The 17,213-nt window shown below is 30.5% G+C and overlaps 1 protein-coding gene and 1 pseudogene across 2 annotated transcripts; both read right to left on the bottom strand.

Annotated features, from left to right (window-relative positions):
* Nucleotides 1-2,961: 2,961 nt before the first annotated feature.
* Nucleotides 2,962-7,044, bottom strand: LOC114382013 (annotated as a pseudogene). The gene is made up of 2 exons (XR_003660141.1): nucleotides 6,280-7,044; nucleotides 2,962-3,556 (listed from the first exon to the last, which is right to left on the bottom strand). The product of XR_003660141.1 is annotated as an expansin-A13-like (transcript).
* A 6,111-nt stretch (nucleotides 7,045-13,155) lies between these two features.
* LOC114382570 (protein REVEILLE 1-like) lies at nucleotides 13,156-16,629 on the bottom strand. Its single transcript, XM_028342081.1, has 6 exons — nucleotides 15,873-16,629; nucleotides 15,126-15,257; nucleotides 14,899-15,010; nucleotides 14,683-14,744; nucleotides 14,102-14,500; nucleotides 13,156-14,008 (listed from the first exon to the last, which is right to left on the bottom strand). Exons 1-6 carry the CDS (start codon nucleotides 15,882-15,884, stop codon nucleotides 13,862-13,864), a joined length of 864 nt encoding a protein of 287 aa, XP_028197882.1. The 5' UTR covers nucleotides 15,885-16,629; the 3' UTR covers nucleotides 13,156-13,861.
* Between the last annotated feature and the right edge of the window lie 584 nt (nucleotides 16,630-17,213).

Here is a 17,213-nt window from a genome sequence, read left to right as displayed (position 1 = left end):
TTCTTTTCAAAAGCAAAAAAGACTAAAAATCCATTCAAATTCTTCATCATTTGCTATTTCCTTAACCGTTTGGTTTATTTGTTTCCAAGTTTAAAGGTTCATTAGTTGGCAGCACATATGCAAATCGATCCATTGGATAACCTGAAAAAATAAATAAATAAAATATCTATTTTGTTGATCAATTACTTAAAGGACTGTAAATGTAAACAAATTCAAGTCCAGCATCTTTTTTTAAACCTATTTTCCATTGGAAGCAATCTTGCTTAAACCAAGCAAGATACTAATAATAGGGGGGCAGTTATGCAATCATGTTTGAGTCAATTACTACTAGAACTGAAGACCACCAATTATGTTAAAATATACATGATGGTTTTCAACTCCAACATATATTACAAGAGTTTTAATTTCTTTGTAAAAAAATTCCTACGGTTAAACATTCAAAAATTATGGTTGATATGACTTTTTAAGATAATTAATAAAAATAAAAATTAATAAATTTATCATTCATACTAACATAACATTTTGTGATTGAATAAGAATATAAAAATATTTTACTTGGTGAGTGCATACACTATTTATGCATATTATAATGTTGTTGGTTGCTAAAAATTGCAGAGGTTGATGAAAAGAATCCGTGGTACTGAAAATAAGTTTTAATTTTTTTCATGAAGATGCATGCCAAACGTTTATACTCATATTATAGTGGTATTACAAAAAAAAAATGTCCAACTCAAGTGAACTGAGCCCACTCAAGATACATGCCTTTGTTTGTTTTAGAAGACTTCAAATTAAGATACTACTTGATGAAATTTGAATTCCTTACCATTCAATCCAAAACTCAAAAGGCATTATATTTTATTTTAAAATTTATATATAATATATAAAAATTAAAACACAAGTTGCAGTGTTACTATCTTAACTCTCAAGTCAGTTTAAACTTCAATTTCGTGTTCTTAACTCAGTTTTTTGCTTAAGTTGTGTTCATATGAATTAACCTTTTAGTTTTCATTCGTTTAAATATTCTAATGTATGTCCTTTAAGAGATGAACATATATGAGCTACTCTAATAACATTTATGTCAAACATCAATTTAGATAAGTATCATACATTTCATATTCTTTTATCAAAATCTATATATTCCAAAACAACAATAACGAAATCTGTCCAGCATATATATTAGATAAGAGAAAAATACAAAAAAATAAAATAAAATCAAAACGTTGGTACCATCATGTGTCTATATCTAATTTAACTATCAAATTTGTAACAACCTGTCTGCTTAGCAATGTGCATTGAGTCAAATAATATATCTGACTCTTACTACATCAAAAGTTTCAATTCAAACTTTAAAAAAATCAACTACTGTTGAACTTATTACAGTGTTAGTTTCTGCTTTGTTTTCTTGTGATACCCGAAGTGTTTGCCAAAGTTTTCTCATTCTGTTTCCTTCTCTCTTTTAGGTCTTGTAGTTACCTTTTTCTTGGTGGTTGACTAATTTGGTCTTGAAGATATTGGTTGTAACTTGTAACCCAATTGAAATCCATCTGCTTTGTGTTTAAGCCCGTCATAAAGCGTTTAAGTGAGTAAGCCTAGTTCTAAGCCCGCCGGGAACCAAAGCCCACCACGATTGGTGATAGTAAGTAAGGCATTTGTTTCCTGCAGTCCCAATATTGTATCAAACACCTCCCATTATATTCCGAAATACAATGGGAGGTGCAAGATACAAATAAGGGTTTACAAAGTTCAAATGCCTGACAGTAAGTTGGTATATTCTTTCATTACTGTTGAGCCATTAGGTTTTGGGCTGGTAGTTTTTAGCATGTTTTATACGCCTTTGGGCTTTTTTCTTTAATCCATTTCAAGGTTGCAAAACAAAAGTCATGAGCCATGACCTTACATAAATTGGCAAAAGTATTAGGATGGCAAGTGGCAACACTTGATGCTATGTTGTGGCTTCCTGCACTTTCCTAAGTTACTTCCTGTACTCTTTTCAGAATATTGTTTTACCTTCCGATTGGTCATTCTGAAAGTAAATATATATATATATATATATATATATATATTCTGAAATGTAATTTTATATTTCGGATTGGCCATTACGAAAAGCAAAAATGAAGTGCAGGAAGCAATAGCCTTGATGGTATTAAATTTGTTGTAGTAATAGTAATAATTAAGAAGCCTTTTTATTTAGGGCTGGAATCACACTCAAAAACAAATATACGGACTGGGGGATTATACCTAATTTTCCTTCTTTTTTTTTTCATTCATTTGTTGTAATATTGTTGATCAACATATATATTTTACTTTTGTCCAAAGTCCAAACAAATGCTAAGAATCAAAATTTTGGAGTACTTTCTAATAACTTCATAGTTGTATATTTTAGCTTTTAACATCTAGAATGAAGCAGTAATCTACCTTTATGTGAATGAAGTCAGTCCAAAATGGGGCTTATATGTACAAGTTGTAAGACCAGATCTCGTCAATGTAGGTACCAATGATGGCTGATTCTACTACATCCCATTCACAGTTTATTTTCTCTTTTACTTGTTCCTTTTTTATCTTCTATTTATGAGTGTCTATTGGTTTGTTTTGGCATTTGGAGACCCACTTATCCTGTTAGATATAGGGTCACTGAGTTGGAATTGCAAATTGTTGGAGTCATTGTCCTGATGATGGCATGCATTATGATGGAGTTGTTTACAAATTTTTTTTTATCAATAAATATTAATTATTAATTGTTAGTTTTTTCTTTTGTTAGTAGGGAAATCAAACCCAAGACACTTTTTTCTTTTTCTTCCCCTCTCACCACCAAATTAATTTATAACTGAGTTGTTTACGAAGTTGCGGTCCATATTTTGTTAAATGCGTTGCTTATTGAATCTCATCAAAGCTTCGAAAAGTTCGAACCATTGATTCCTTTTAGTTTTGATCAGTTTATATATAGTAAGATGTTTCTTGCTTGTAGCTATGCGATTACATAAGTATGATGAGGTGGTGATAGAACCCACATTTTCATAAAATTGATCAAAGGTAGGAAAACATTCCAAAAGATTTTAGCATCTAGAAAGAATAACTTGCATGATTGCTTATAAGTTATAACTTCTTTGATTCCATGACCCACCCAAGACCTGTTAGATGCTCCAAAAATAAACCATGTGCTTGACAATCCAAATTATCATCACAAAACTTTTATGGGAGGAGAAAGGAAGGAGAATGGTCCATCCAAGCTAGTAAGTAATTATATTTGTCAAGACTCAAATTGCTTGCCTTCAAAAGATTGTCCAAAGCTCCAATCTTTGGGGGCAACATTGTAAGATGCAACAGTTATCCCATCACTACTTGTAACCTCAAATGAAAGAGGTTGGTTCTGTAGCAATGCATTAACATGCCAGTTCTGACCCCAATTCCTACCCATGGGAGCCAACCAGTTCTTGAACCCTTAATCTTCACAGTAACAATGTCTCCCTTGCCAGCCACATTGCTAATCAGTACTGAAATGAAGATTCCAAAACCAGTAATTGTAAACCGGATCCCCTCTTCTCTTCTACACTTTATCCTGCTCCAAACACAAATGCAACAATATATCAAAACTAATAGGAATAAAAAATACAAAGAGTTTAAAAGACAATTAGTATATGTGTAAATGTTTGTACTGTATATCATTAATCACCATTATTATACTTGAGAGTTTGTGTGCATGTATTATTTAAATAAAAATGACAGAGATTTTGTGCAAATTTTACTATACATGAGAGCTTGTAATTGTATGCATGTTTATTTGTTATTTATTCAAATACAAAGGATAGAGTTCCCAAGTGTAATATGCTAGAACCACAAGTATGTTGAATTTGTCTCCTCTTAAAAGGAGGAAGCTTATAATATAAAAACAAATTGATAACTTATAAAGATTATTATTATGATATAACACGTGTACATATTATTTTTAATTAAGTCGGTTAATTAAGTTATAATTTGCACTTTGCCTTTATCTCAAAGGAGTCAACTCAACGTTTCTTTATTATCCATTTAGAATGAAACCCATGTAAGCTATACTCATGAGCATGCTAGGTATCCACTTTTAAATGAAAAAAGGTATAGAGTAGACTATCAATTACTTTTTTAATTATATTGAATAACTTAATTGTTTTTTATAGTATAGTAACTTACCATAAACAAATATTAAAGAAGTATATGTGTCTATTCTATAGTCTCTTCTTAGAAAACCATAAAATGTCTGGCTCTTTATTGACAATAAGTCATGATAGAAAATCACATAAAAGCCCATTTACTCTTCTTTTTTTCTTTTTCTTTTTTTTGTTAAAGACCCGTAATCCTCTATCAGAGACAATGTGTTATGCTCGGAGAAACTCTTAAAAAGTAAACAGAAATCTAACATATCATTCTTAATACAACCAATAAGAATTTTACAGCTAATAAAATAAAATAAATAGAAAAATCAAAATGTGAAGTAAAATTAAATTTAATATTCTTTCTATTTTTTTTCTAATCTTCTTCCTGATTTTTTTGTTAAATTAAAGATACAGATTATGAGCCAAATTTCTTAAATAACAAAATAAAACCTACAAAATTTTGCCCTTTATAAAAAAAATTACCAATATAAAAATATGCAAAATATTTTATAAAGTATATTAGTAATATTTTCTTTTTTTATGATAAAAAAAAAGTTTAATCACGTACACAAACAACATGATAAAAGAATACATAATTTAAATTATATAAACAATTAAACTGCTAATTTAATTAAATTAATTATAATGAAAATAAATTGAAATAAAACTTTCTTTAAAATTATTTTGTTAATATATAATATTTATGTTTTCTATTAATGTTAAAGGCAAGTCGAAAACTTTTCATAGAAATTAGATTTTATGAAGTGCGAAATGAATAAAAGGAATAAAAAAGCGAAGCAACACTTTATTCTATTTATAATTATAATTAATTAATAATTTTTAAAAAGAAAAAATTATAAACAAAAAGTTAAAAACTAAAATGTGCTACACCTTAAATAGTATGCGACTTCACATTAAAGATTTTTTTTCTTAATTTTGAATTTTTATTAATAATTTTCTTTTTAAAAATTATTAATTATAACTATAGTTTGATTTAATTTTAAACTTTTGATATATCGTATAAACTGAATATGTCTTTCTTTTAAAAATACATTAAATATTAATATTACAGTAATATTTATCAATCCTAATTAAAATTGTGTTCTAAAAATTAAAATTATAAATTCAACGGAACAAAGTCTTACTCTAGTTTAAAATCAACGTGTTTTATTTACATTATAAAGTTATTATTTAAAATAAAATACTCTACAATTTTACACCATCAAAGTATATTATTTTAAAATTTAAATTATATTTTCTAAATTCAAATTATAATCCTTTATATACTTCAATTTCAATGCAATTTAGCAAAAAATTAGGAAGAAGATTATAAAATAAAACAAAAATATTATCAAATTTAATTTTACTTGGTATTTTGATTTTTTTATTTATTTTATTAATTATAAAAATTTTATTGATTGTGTCTAAGAATGATGTGTTAGGTTTTTTCGTTAAACTGAAACTTAAACACTATTGATTAAATTAGAATAATTTTTTATTAATTAATTTACAGGTTTCGTAATAATTAATATTTCTTTTTTAAAAAAACTTTTTATTTTTACTTTTAAATCCAAAATTTTCACTTTATTTTAAAAGTTGGTACGGGAAACAGTTTTGAAAAGTGAGAACAGAAGCAAAATAAAACAAGACAACAAGTTTATAGTTCAAAATAAAAATAGACGTAAATAAGTCCTTAAATTCTTTCTATTTTCAGGATAATAATTTTACTTTCGTAATTAATAAAATAGTAGGAATAGCTTTTAAGTCAATTAGTATATAAGACTGAATTTATAATGTTTTTTATTAATTATTTTTATATTAAAAATATTCTTAATTTAAAGAAAAAAATGTATCTATAAATAATTAAAAGATAGATGAGTATTAATTATAAGGATAGTTTAAAAAAAAGTTATAAAATTAAAACAAATTTATTATTATTAACTAAATTAATTGTTTTTTTTTAAATATTGAGATAAGTAATTGGGTTTTATCCAGGGTAAAGGAGAGTGTACTACTAAACTTAGTGCAAATAAGGGGTAATACTAATGACAAATTAGTGTAATAAACTAGTTTTCATCTTTTTAATTATTAAAATAAGTACTACTACTATATGACTATATGATAACACCAAGAGTGCGTGAAGGAGAACCTGCGATACTCCACGGGCATGTTGCCAGTGCCAGTTTTCCAGATTGCCATTTTCTCGAATGCTTCAATTGGAACCACGAAATGCTGCTTCGGAGTGTTGCAATGTCCTCCCACGCTCTCCGCGTCGGAGCCGTAGTTCGGGGCGCAGAAATTTGTGGCGGTGACGGCCACCGTCGTGCCGGAGATGCACCACCGCCGGTCAAAGTCGGAGTCCTCCTCGCGGCACCGGAGCTCGAAGCAGGCGCCGCAGATCTGGCCGCGCCCGAAGAGAGCCTCGCTGAGAGCGGCGGTGGCCATGCCATAACCGCCGTTAAGGAGGTCGCCGTATCCGCACGCGCCGCCGACCGCGTCGGTGGCGGCGTAGTGAGTTGCGTGGGCGGGTAACCATTCTTCGGCGCGAGGTTCGGGATCGGGGGTAGTTTCGGAAAATGACGCGGCGGGGGGTGAAGGAGAAGAGTATAAACAAGTGGCTGGTGAAGAAGTAAGACTAAGGAGTGTAAATAGAAGAATCGTTAGTGTTAGTGTTTGTTGTGACATTGTTTGGCCTTTGTTGTTGTTTCTACAAGCAAACTAAATGGTAATTAGTGACAGATGCAAAATCATATCTTCACTTTTTTTCTTAACTTTTTAGTAGTTTTTATCACTTGAGTTGTTTGTCTCTGATTGTGTTTTTTTACAGCATTCACCGTCTTTCTTGTTATAAATGTTGCACGTGCTACTGACTATAAATATCAGTGAAGATGCCATGATGTATAAATTATACACATGTAGCATAAAATTTGCTTTAATAACTTTGATACATTAATTATTGATTGTCAACCAAATACTATCTTAGTTTTTTTTTCTTTCTAAACTAGGTGTATTATCTAATGGAGGCATAAAATCATATTCGAATAAAATATAATTATTATGAATAATAAAGTTTTTCTTTTAAGAATTTAACATAATTGTATATTTAGATTCAAATTTAAACTCAAGAGGTTTAGTTAAACTAAAACAATTCATACTAATTGAAAAGACTATCTTAGTTTACACTTTACGCCATAAGTAGGGAATAATTATAATTTTTTAGAATTTAAAAAATGAATATAATCTTGATTACTGGATTTAGAAGATGCTTTTTTCGAAAAGAGTAATAATAATGTTACCATTCATGTGTGTGTGCGCTTCGCGAGGGAACTTTCTGTACTGAATTTTTGGCAAGTGGGGTACGAATCCTAACATGATGATTCTTCACAACGTGGAATGCCCCTCCGACTGGGATTTTGCTGCTGCTAACTGGGCAGAGTGAGCAGTGAGCATGAACTTGTTCTTGGTTCTTTTCTTAATTCTTATACATAAAGGGGGTGAAAAGCCAATAGACTTTCTTGGTGTCCCTCCCATAAAAGTAGGAACTGTTAAGCAAAAGAAATGTAGAAATAAAGCGTAAAAGTATAATAATCTCATTGTGCAATCTCAAAATTCACTTTTCTATCGAAATAATTAAAATATCTTGGGAGGCCAACCATATGTAACCTACAACCTTATAATAATTTGAGTGTTGCTAGATGCACCCAGCATTCTAAAAAATGATAAAATTATTTTTGCTTGGTTTTTCTCTTTCGGATCAAGTTGATTTGGAAGAGGAAAAATAAAATTTTTGTTAATTATATAAGATATTTAAAGATATTTATTTTATTAATTATAATATAATTAAATATATTTATTTATTTTATTAATTATAATATATTTATAAATATTGATTTATTATAAATAATTAATACTAATCAATCATAATCATAATTCATGCTAATCAATCAACCATGCTAATCAATCATAATTCCCTAAAAGAGGATATAAATAATTTCAGAGTTAACAATTTTCAGAATCAATCAATCATGCTAATCAATCAATCATAATCATAATCATAATCATACTTCATGCTAATCAATCATAATTTCCTAAAAGAGAATATAAATAATTTTAGAGTTAGCAATTTCAAAAACTACATTATGATTGCTAACTCTGAAATTATTTATATCATCTTTTAGGGAATTATGATTGATTAGCATGAATTATGATTATGATTGATTAGCATTAATTATTTATAATAAATCAATATTTATAAATATATTATAATTAATAAAATAAATAAATATATTTAATTATATTATAATTAATGAAATAAATATCTGGTATAATTAACAAAATTTTTATTTTTCCTCTTTCGAATCAACTTGATCCGGAAGAGGAAAATCAAGTAAGGACAATTTTGTCATTTTCTTAGAATGCTGGGTGCACCAGCAATAATACTGGGTGCACCTAGCAACACTAATAATTTACCTAAATAAAAGATCAAGGCCCATGATCCCCTTATGGGCTACACTTTGGATTTCAAGATATATAAAGTCATCTTCAATAAGGATTTTTATAAATAAATCTTAGGGGGGTGTATTGGATTGGGATTTTGAGAGAATATTTTGACAAAAACAATCTTGAAGATTTTAAAAGATTATGTGGGATTGTATTGATTTTGTGGGATTTTAAAAGATTTTTTTTAAAAGACTTTTTACAATTAGGATTCTTAACCCAAGATTTTAATGGATTTCTAACACAGATTTTTAAGATTTCAAAGTACTTTATGGATTTTTAAGATTTTGAAAGATTAATACATTTTAAACAAAAAAATAACGGAAGTTACAAAAGTGAATGAAAAAGATGATAAATAAATTATAATGTTTGAATAAAGAAAATAAAAACGATAGAAATTTTAAACCTTTTAATAACAAAGTCATTATTGCCTAAAAAAATAATAACAAAGTGATTCTCATTTCATGTTCGCCTAATTATTTCAACCAAATATTAATAGTTCGACCAAAAAACAAACCAAATATTTCAACCAAAATACAACAATAATAGTTCGACCAAAAAACAAACCAAATACTTTAACCAAAATAGAGACCCAAAAGATATAGTTCAACAAACTCACGATGTTTAAAATAATATGTTAATAATAGATGATCAAAATATTAATTATTCCCTAACTTAAAGTTTATCCAAGATGAGCGTTCTTCCGGTGACATCTTCAAGAAAAAATCTTTTTTTGCTTTAGTATTTAACAATTCAGCTGTCTTGAAACGCGTTATGTCATCCAAATTTGGAATTTCTTTTATAACATCCCAAATAATACCCTCGAGCTCTCTATCTCTATCTCTATCTTTTTCTCTTTTCTCCATCATGTTGAATATTTTTTCAAAATTCACAGCAATAGTCTCAATGCCAACAGAAAGATTTTCCAGAACGTTGCCTTGATTGTTGATCCCAACAGCGCTTGAACTCCCTCCATACTCGGATCTCCTTCGCTTGTGACAGTTTTGTTTTTCTATGGGAACCTCTGAATCTAAAGGGGGGTGGGATGGTGGACTTGGTTGGTTTGGTGATGGAGGCTGATTTGCTGGTTCATAGTTATTTGGTGTTATGAATGTATCACTATTAGGATCATATGCAAATTCTTCTATCCCAACAGTTCTATTTTCTGGCTCAAAAGTTGTTGCATCAGTATCATCTGGATCGACTGATATAGAATTATTCCCGCTAGAAACTCCACCCCCAACAACGATCTTCAAATACTCATAATCAACCATACTTTTTCCTCGAAGTTTGCTGTGACTTGGGTGGGACTAAAAAAAAAAATCATTGTTAATATACTACAAATATTATAATTTACTAAATTTATAACTATTAATATATTTAAAAGATTATGAACACTAACAAACTGTTATAACTGTTAATACACTAACAAGTGTCTTAAGGGCACATGTTAGCATTTTCCATAAAAATAATACTCATATATCATAAAATCATTTAAAAAAAAACTATTAACAAAATAACAATAATAATAACACAATAACAATTAAAAAATTATTAACACAATAATAATAATAATAACACGCTGTCAAAAAAATAATAATAACACATTAATAATTAACATTTTAATAATAACACAAGAAAATAATAATAATAATAATGGACGTTGTAAAAAAACAAGTTGAAGAAACAAAAAAAAAAGAGTTTTTTATTTTGATTTGCATATACAGTACTAAAAAAAAAGCAATATGAAATCTTGATGCATATCAATTGTCATTCTTTTGATGCATATTCATTGCCTGGACGTTGAAAACAATATGAATACGAAATCTTGAAGCATATACAACACCCTTTTCTTTTGATTTGCGTAATATACATATAGTATGAACAATATTGACTATCGACCATTAAAAAAATAGGTAAAATTGATTGAAAAGTTGTAAGAGAATGAACCTGGTAGTGGTTTGTGTCTTGTTCGGCAGGAGAAGAAAAAGTCTTTGGAAGATTTTGAAAAGTCTCAAGGGTTTGGGTGAGATTGTTGGAGGAGTATTTTATGTGTATTTCTAACTAAAAAGTCTCTCAAAATCCATTCCACAAAAGAATCCATCAAAATCTATTTACTTTTGAATACCAAAAGACATTTTAAAAGTGGTAAGAAATCTCAATTGAATACCAACAGATTTTGTTGCCCTGAAAAAAAAATCTTTATTGTCTTAATTGAATACCACAAGATTTGTTTATATTTTATAAAAGTCTTGATTGAATACCACAAGACTTTTTAATCATAAAAAAGTCTTTTAAAATCCTTTGAAATCTTAATCCAATACACCCCCCTTAACCTAAAAATCTCATCTTCCTAAAATCAATTATTGTAATATTTTTATTGAATCTCCACGTGGAGATCTAGTTCTTTTACAACAGGAAAAAAAATGATTTTTAACTTTCTCTCTCTCCACAATAATCTAGCGGAAAGAAACTACTAGCTACAAGAAAAAAAATGGAGCTCTAAGGAGGAGAAGAATAACCAAATATACAACACAAACACATATCTCAAATCATGAACGATTAAAAATAAAAAAAAAAAAAGATCTCAAGAAGAGTGTGGAGTGCGGAGTGGAAGGTGCCTGAAGACGGGAATGGGTGGTGGAAGAAGGAAAAGGTAGGGGGAGGGTGAGGACCGGAAAAAGAAAAAAGGGTGAGGGGGAGGAAAGGGTTAGGGCAAAGAAGGAAAGAAAAAAAAATGAGGGAGGAGGAGGGTGGGGGAAGTGAAGGAAGGAAAAATAAAAATAAAGAAAAGGTGAAAGATAGGAGACAGGTGGGGGATGCGTATAAGGAAAATAAAAAATATATAATTAATTATTTTAAAATAAATTATAAATTAATATTAGAATGTGGGTCTCTCTGAGATTTAAAAAAAATGATTTAATATCTTAAAATGAGATCTATTATTATTGAAGTAAGAAATTTAAAAAATCTAAAAAGTGATGTGACACTTTAGGATTAAAAAAAAAAGTAATTAAGATCTCAAAATGAAATTTCTTATTAGAAATGCCTAATATCCTTACAACTTTGGCTTATGTTTCTTTATAGTGCCAGCATTCATTCATTTTTGAATTCCCTTAGTTAGGTAGGTTTATCTATTTTCACCTACATGTATTCAAATTCATTGGACTTACAATTCTATCTGCAAGTTATGATTTGACAATATATGGAGGGAAGTTATGATTTGACAATATATGGAGGGATTGAAGGGCAAAACAACAAAAATGAGATTTTTTTTTTAAAATTGTCAAATGGAAATAAAATTTAAATTAATATTCAGAAAGGGATAAATCATAAATTATCTTACGACTTCTGAATTGAAAATGGTAAATTGTATTACAACTTTTTTTTTCTTTTTTCATTGACATTGTAAAGTTTAATATTTTTTAACACGACTTCAAAATCATCAGAGTTTTTTTTTTTTTCATTGAATTCATAAAATATTTTACAATTTCAATTTTTTGAATAACTTTAAAATCATAACGGTATTTTTTTTCTTTTTCCATTTACGACTTCAATTTTTTTTCTTTATTTGAATTGAGAATCTATGTTTGTTGCTAAATGCCTCGTTGGCTTAATGCATTTTGTTAATGAAATGTGAAGAGAAAGGATGCTTACAGAATAGTATTTGTTATGTTAATCTTCGAATTTTTTTAACCTTGTTTTGCTGAAGTATGTACTTTATCACCGCTTCATGTTTGTGTCATAATCCGCATTGCAATTATGTGTGGTTGTGAAATTTGGTTGTAATCTTTAAAAAAGTAAGTATTCATCCTTTTTTTACTAGTGAGAAGTAAGAATTATTGTTTTGAAATACTTTATTCTTTGATATTTATCTTCTAGTACTCTTAGAAACCGTGAATATTAATTAAGTTACTGACAACTTTGAGAAACAACTTAAACAAGTGTGTTTGTTGTTTAACCTATATATAATATTGGACATGGCATTATATATACTTCGAAAATTCTCTTAATTTTAAAGTCGTTTTGAAAAAAAATACCCTTGCAATATTAAAGTTATTCTAAAAAAAATTGAAGCCATAAAATATTTTACAATTTCAATAGAAAAAGAAAAAAATTCCTTAAAACTTTAAAGTCGTATTGAAAAAAAAAATTGAAATCATTATGACTTTCAATTCAAGAGTCTATAGAATAACTTACGACTTATTTCTTTCTGGATCTTAATTTAAATTTTAATCTCATTTGATAAATTTTTTTAAAAAATGCCCCCTTTCCGTCGTTTGGCCGGATTGAAGATTGTTACCAACATTCTCTTATCAACACATTCTATACTACAGATCTCGCTAAATAAAGTAAGTACCTCCAATAATGTATCTCATTACATTGAAAGATTAGTTTCTAGCCAAAGGATACCTAAAACAAATGGCATTTCTGTTCCAGATATATTATTGTATTATTCCCTGGTGCCCTACGATTCATTATATCACCAAAATATATGTTAGGCCAATGGATCTTTCCGCATCTGAAATGAATCCACAAAATATGCCCCGTTAGAAAAATTTCCATCATGGTAGTAAATATTAGAATCTATGAACAAGTACGTTAATAAGCACTGCACAAGTACGTGACTTACACTTTGCATACTCTTAGGGAGCATAAAAAGTTTTTTTTTTTTAAAAAAAAAGGCACTAGATATAATTCACAGTTATTCACAGTTAAACTAGGAAGCACGGACACAGCTCCTAAGTGCCGCGCACAGACACGGCTTGGACCCGCGGAGAATGTGTTGAAACTTGGAAGTCAAAAAAATAGAAAAGGCAAGTTTACGGATTTGAACAGCTGGAGAATGTGCAGTGCAGTGCAATTCAACAGAAATATCAAAATTTTCAGCCACCCCTTTTTCCTTCATATATCATACCAACTCACATCCAGCAGCAACCAAAACAACCATTACAGCTCATCATGACAAAGGGAACACTTTTTGAAGGAAAAATCCAGTGGGGTATAAGCTACAAGGAAAGATGGATACATTGCTCTTCTCTATCATCAGCTGTCACAACAGATATGCATCTTTTATATGGCACAAACCCTTTTCCCACATGCTTCAGGTTCCACTCTCACCTTTAGCTTGGATATTGCTGATGTTTCACTTGCTCTAGAGTGTCCAACAAGTTTCAATTTGCCATCCTCCATGGAGGAGGAAAGGCGTTGCGCGCGAATGTTTAGAGGTATCTTTAGCATTCCTCGATTGTTGGAGATGGTTTGCAGGTGTCTGTTACAAATAGAGTCATTCCAAAGAGTTTGAAAGTCCGACCGGAAGATTCTTCTGCTGTGTTGTCTTCTTTGATGGAAACACATCCATTTGGGGGAAGCTTGAATTTCTAGACATTGAGATCAAACAATAGTATAAGATTATATATCATTTTTGTCAAGATATTGTAATCAATAAAATGGATTGGATTAGGAAGTAGTACCATAAGAGGTTTCTCATCATGAGTTGAATCAGTGTCCATCCCAGCTTCTTCCTCAGATGTTGTTGTTTTGGGTTTGGCACGTGTAAAACTGCTTGTATGGAAGCCACTAATGGATGACATGGGCGACAAACTTCCATTTGGTGTGTCTGAATCAGAGGAACCAAGGCTGTCTGAACCAACTCCTGATAATACTGATTTTGGAGATTGGTTTTCTTGATCAAAGTCTGACGACTTCAGAGAATTAGACTTCATAGGTTGTTCTGGGATCGAAATTTCCTTATTTGGGGTCTCAACTAGTTTACGAGGGTAAGGATGCATCGGCTTTCGTTTCGGTCTTGGAGGAGGAATTTCAATTGACTCCACTGTGTTTGTATTGTTCCCAGTAGGATCGTGAAGAACCTGTCATGAGGTTATGACAAAGTAATTAGAGTGAATTCAAGAACAATCAGATGAGCCCTTCAATCCCAAAGAAGGTGGCACTTTGGATATAGGGTCATCAAAATTTTAACTTAGTCTGATGTATGGTTTATGGTAAGTAGAAAAATATGGCAGGGAATGATTATTAGATTAGAGCAGTAAACCTTAGAAAAAAACTTCTGAGCATGACTTCGAATCTGAACAGCAGTCTTTGTGCCAACATGTTCTGTAGTGAAAATAAAGCGTCTCAAAACTTGGGCCAAAAACAATCATACTCCTTCATTACTCATACATGCAGACACACGCGCACACATATTTCCTTTGCTCGAAATTTTAATAGCATTCTTGCCTAAGATATGCAGGTTCTTAATTAATAATACCTTCAATACGCCGCCAAGCCCGTCCATACAGCTTTAAAGCTTCAAGGAACTTCTTATGTTCTTCATCCGTCCATCGCTCTCTCTGTTTGGTGATAGTATACGGCTTCCTTACCTATTGAAGAAGAGAAAATAAAATTGATTAAAACAAAGAAGACACAAATAAGTGAAAAAGAGAACAATTATAATATGCAAGTGCCAATAATACTACTAAAGAATTTAGTGAGAACCTTCAGAGCATAGTCATTCCCACAAGAAAACTGGTCATTAAGTTGAATATGTGTGACAGAATGCCCAGAACTCAAAGATACACCACCTCCTTCTGGAGGACCACCCTGTGATCTGTAAAATCCATTTTGATCCTACATTCGATTCAAAAAGAGCAAAGAAATATAATTAATTATAATCATCAAGGGAGCCTAAAAAATTTCATATATAATGGCCAACCAGATCAGAAATTATTTATCCACTAAGGAATCAGACACATTTTCAGGCGAATTTTTCACTCCACAAAAAGACAAGTAGCAAAAACACCCAAGAAATATTTAAAGGAAGAAGACAAAGAAAACACCAGTGAAACAACTCCTTTGGTAAAGACAAGAACAAGTGTTATTTATTCATAATCCTTAAGCAGGTCCCCTTCTGCTAATAACTCTTTCCCAAAAGGAAAGCATTCAAACTTTTTTTTTTAGGAGTGTAAATTCAACCCTTTTTCTGAAATGTGAAATCTATACATATTTGGCATTTGAAATAGGCAAAACCAACGCCATTATGGTTCTCTCTCTCTCTCTTTTCCTCCTTTCTTTAACAAATAGTACGATGCATCTCCCGCCCAAAACGAATACAATCAACATTGAAATTGAACCACAATCTCAGCTACCCTTTATAGATTGAGAGTAAAGTATAAAAAAATATCAATCATCAAACAATTCATATCGAATGAAAACATAGCAGAAACTTATATATTAATTACATACTTGAATCGCCATAGATGCAGAAGAAACAATCTCTTGTCAAGAATCAAGATCTTCTCCTTCCTCTTCTTACAGTTTCAAACTTGCTCAACTTTGTTTCCCTCCTTACAATCAGATCACAACACCTAAGAACTAAAGCTCCTCTTTTCTGGAATGCGAATTCCGAAATAAGAAAAGTACAACACAAACAAGCAAAATCACATGTTCCACCTTCCTCCCACCTCTCTCTCCCCTTAGAGAGCTCGAAACAGAATCAAACAACAAAATTGTGTACAAAAATGGACCCACCTCGATCCAAAAGTCAAATTTATCGTACAAACTCTGCCTTTGATTCTTCACTTCACCAACCACTACATCTCAGAATCACAAAGCACAAAAACAAACCCTCTCCATCATCTACAAGATCGCGTGATCACCCCCTCCTCAATCAATAACTTGATGGATAAAATCCAACCACTAGGAAGAAGCCTTTCTCTAAAGAGAAAAAAATTCCAATCTTCTTTTCAAAATAGAAAGATGCTCATAGCTCATAACTCATAAGCTAGACATACCACTGCTACCTAGCAGCAGCAGAAAATAGAAGGAATGGAAAATCTACAAAATTATAGAAAACCCAGAAACGAAAAATGGTTAATTTCTGAGGGATAAAAGTGTTATTTGTTGTTGGTTACAACAGAAGAAGGGAAGAGAAGAGAAGAGAAGTAGATAGATGAAGAAGTTGGAAGAAGTGAAAGCTCAGACTCCGAAAGTGCTTCTTGTGATGGTTGTTGTGAGGGGAAAAAGAAAAAAAAAAGGAATGAGCAAAGAGAGGGTGACACGTCAGATGTTGAACTTCTATTTTCTTCTAAAAAAATAAATGAATAAATAGTCACTTTTTTTCTTAAAAGTGTAATTTATGACAAACTAAAAGATGTAAATGTAAAATTTACTTGGAAGTGTTAAAAATGCAACAAAATTATTCTGTCATCAACTTCTGTTTATCACCGTTAAAAAAGTTGTCTAAAAAGATGGATTTGTTAGTAAAAAAATTACCTATGTGGTTGCCAACTTGGGAACATATTTGTCATATGCAAATTTAGTGACTTTTGATTTTTTTAGATTGTGGGAAAAAGAGTTCTTTTAACGTTGGTTCATTTTTTTCATTCCCAAAAGGTTTTTTTTATGCAACAAAAGGCCTATTCCCAAAAGGTGACTCTTCGTTTCTAAAAGTTCTTCATTTTTCTTCATCTCCCTCACTTCCAAAGCTTCCTTCTCGAACTTCTTTGTTTCCAAATTGTACTTCATCTCCCACACTTTCACAATCTCGTTCTCGAAAGTGGCTCGTTCCCAAATTTCCCAACCATA

This window comes from Glycine soja, chromosome 13, assembly GCF_004193775.1.
Source record: "Glycine soja cultivar W05 chromosome 13, ASM419377v2, whole genome shotgun sequence".
NCBI classification, from domain to species: Eukaryota; Viridiplantae; Streptophyta; class Magnoliopsida; order Fabales; family Fabaceae; genus Glycine; species Glycine soja.
Note: the sequence above shows the minus strand (reverse complement) of the source record. Positions and strands in the feature narration are given on the sequence as shown.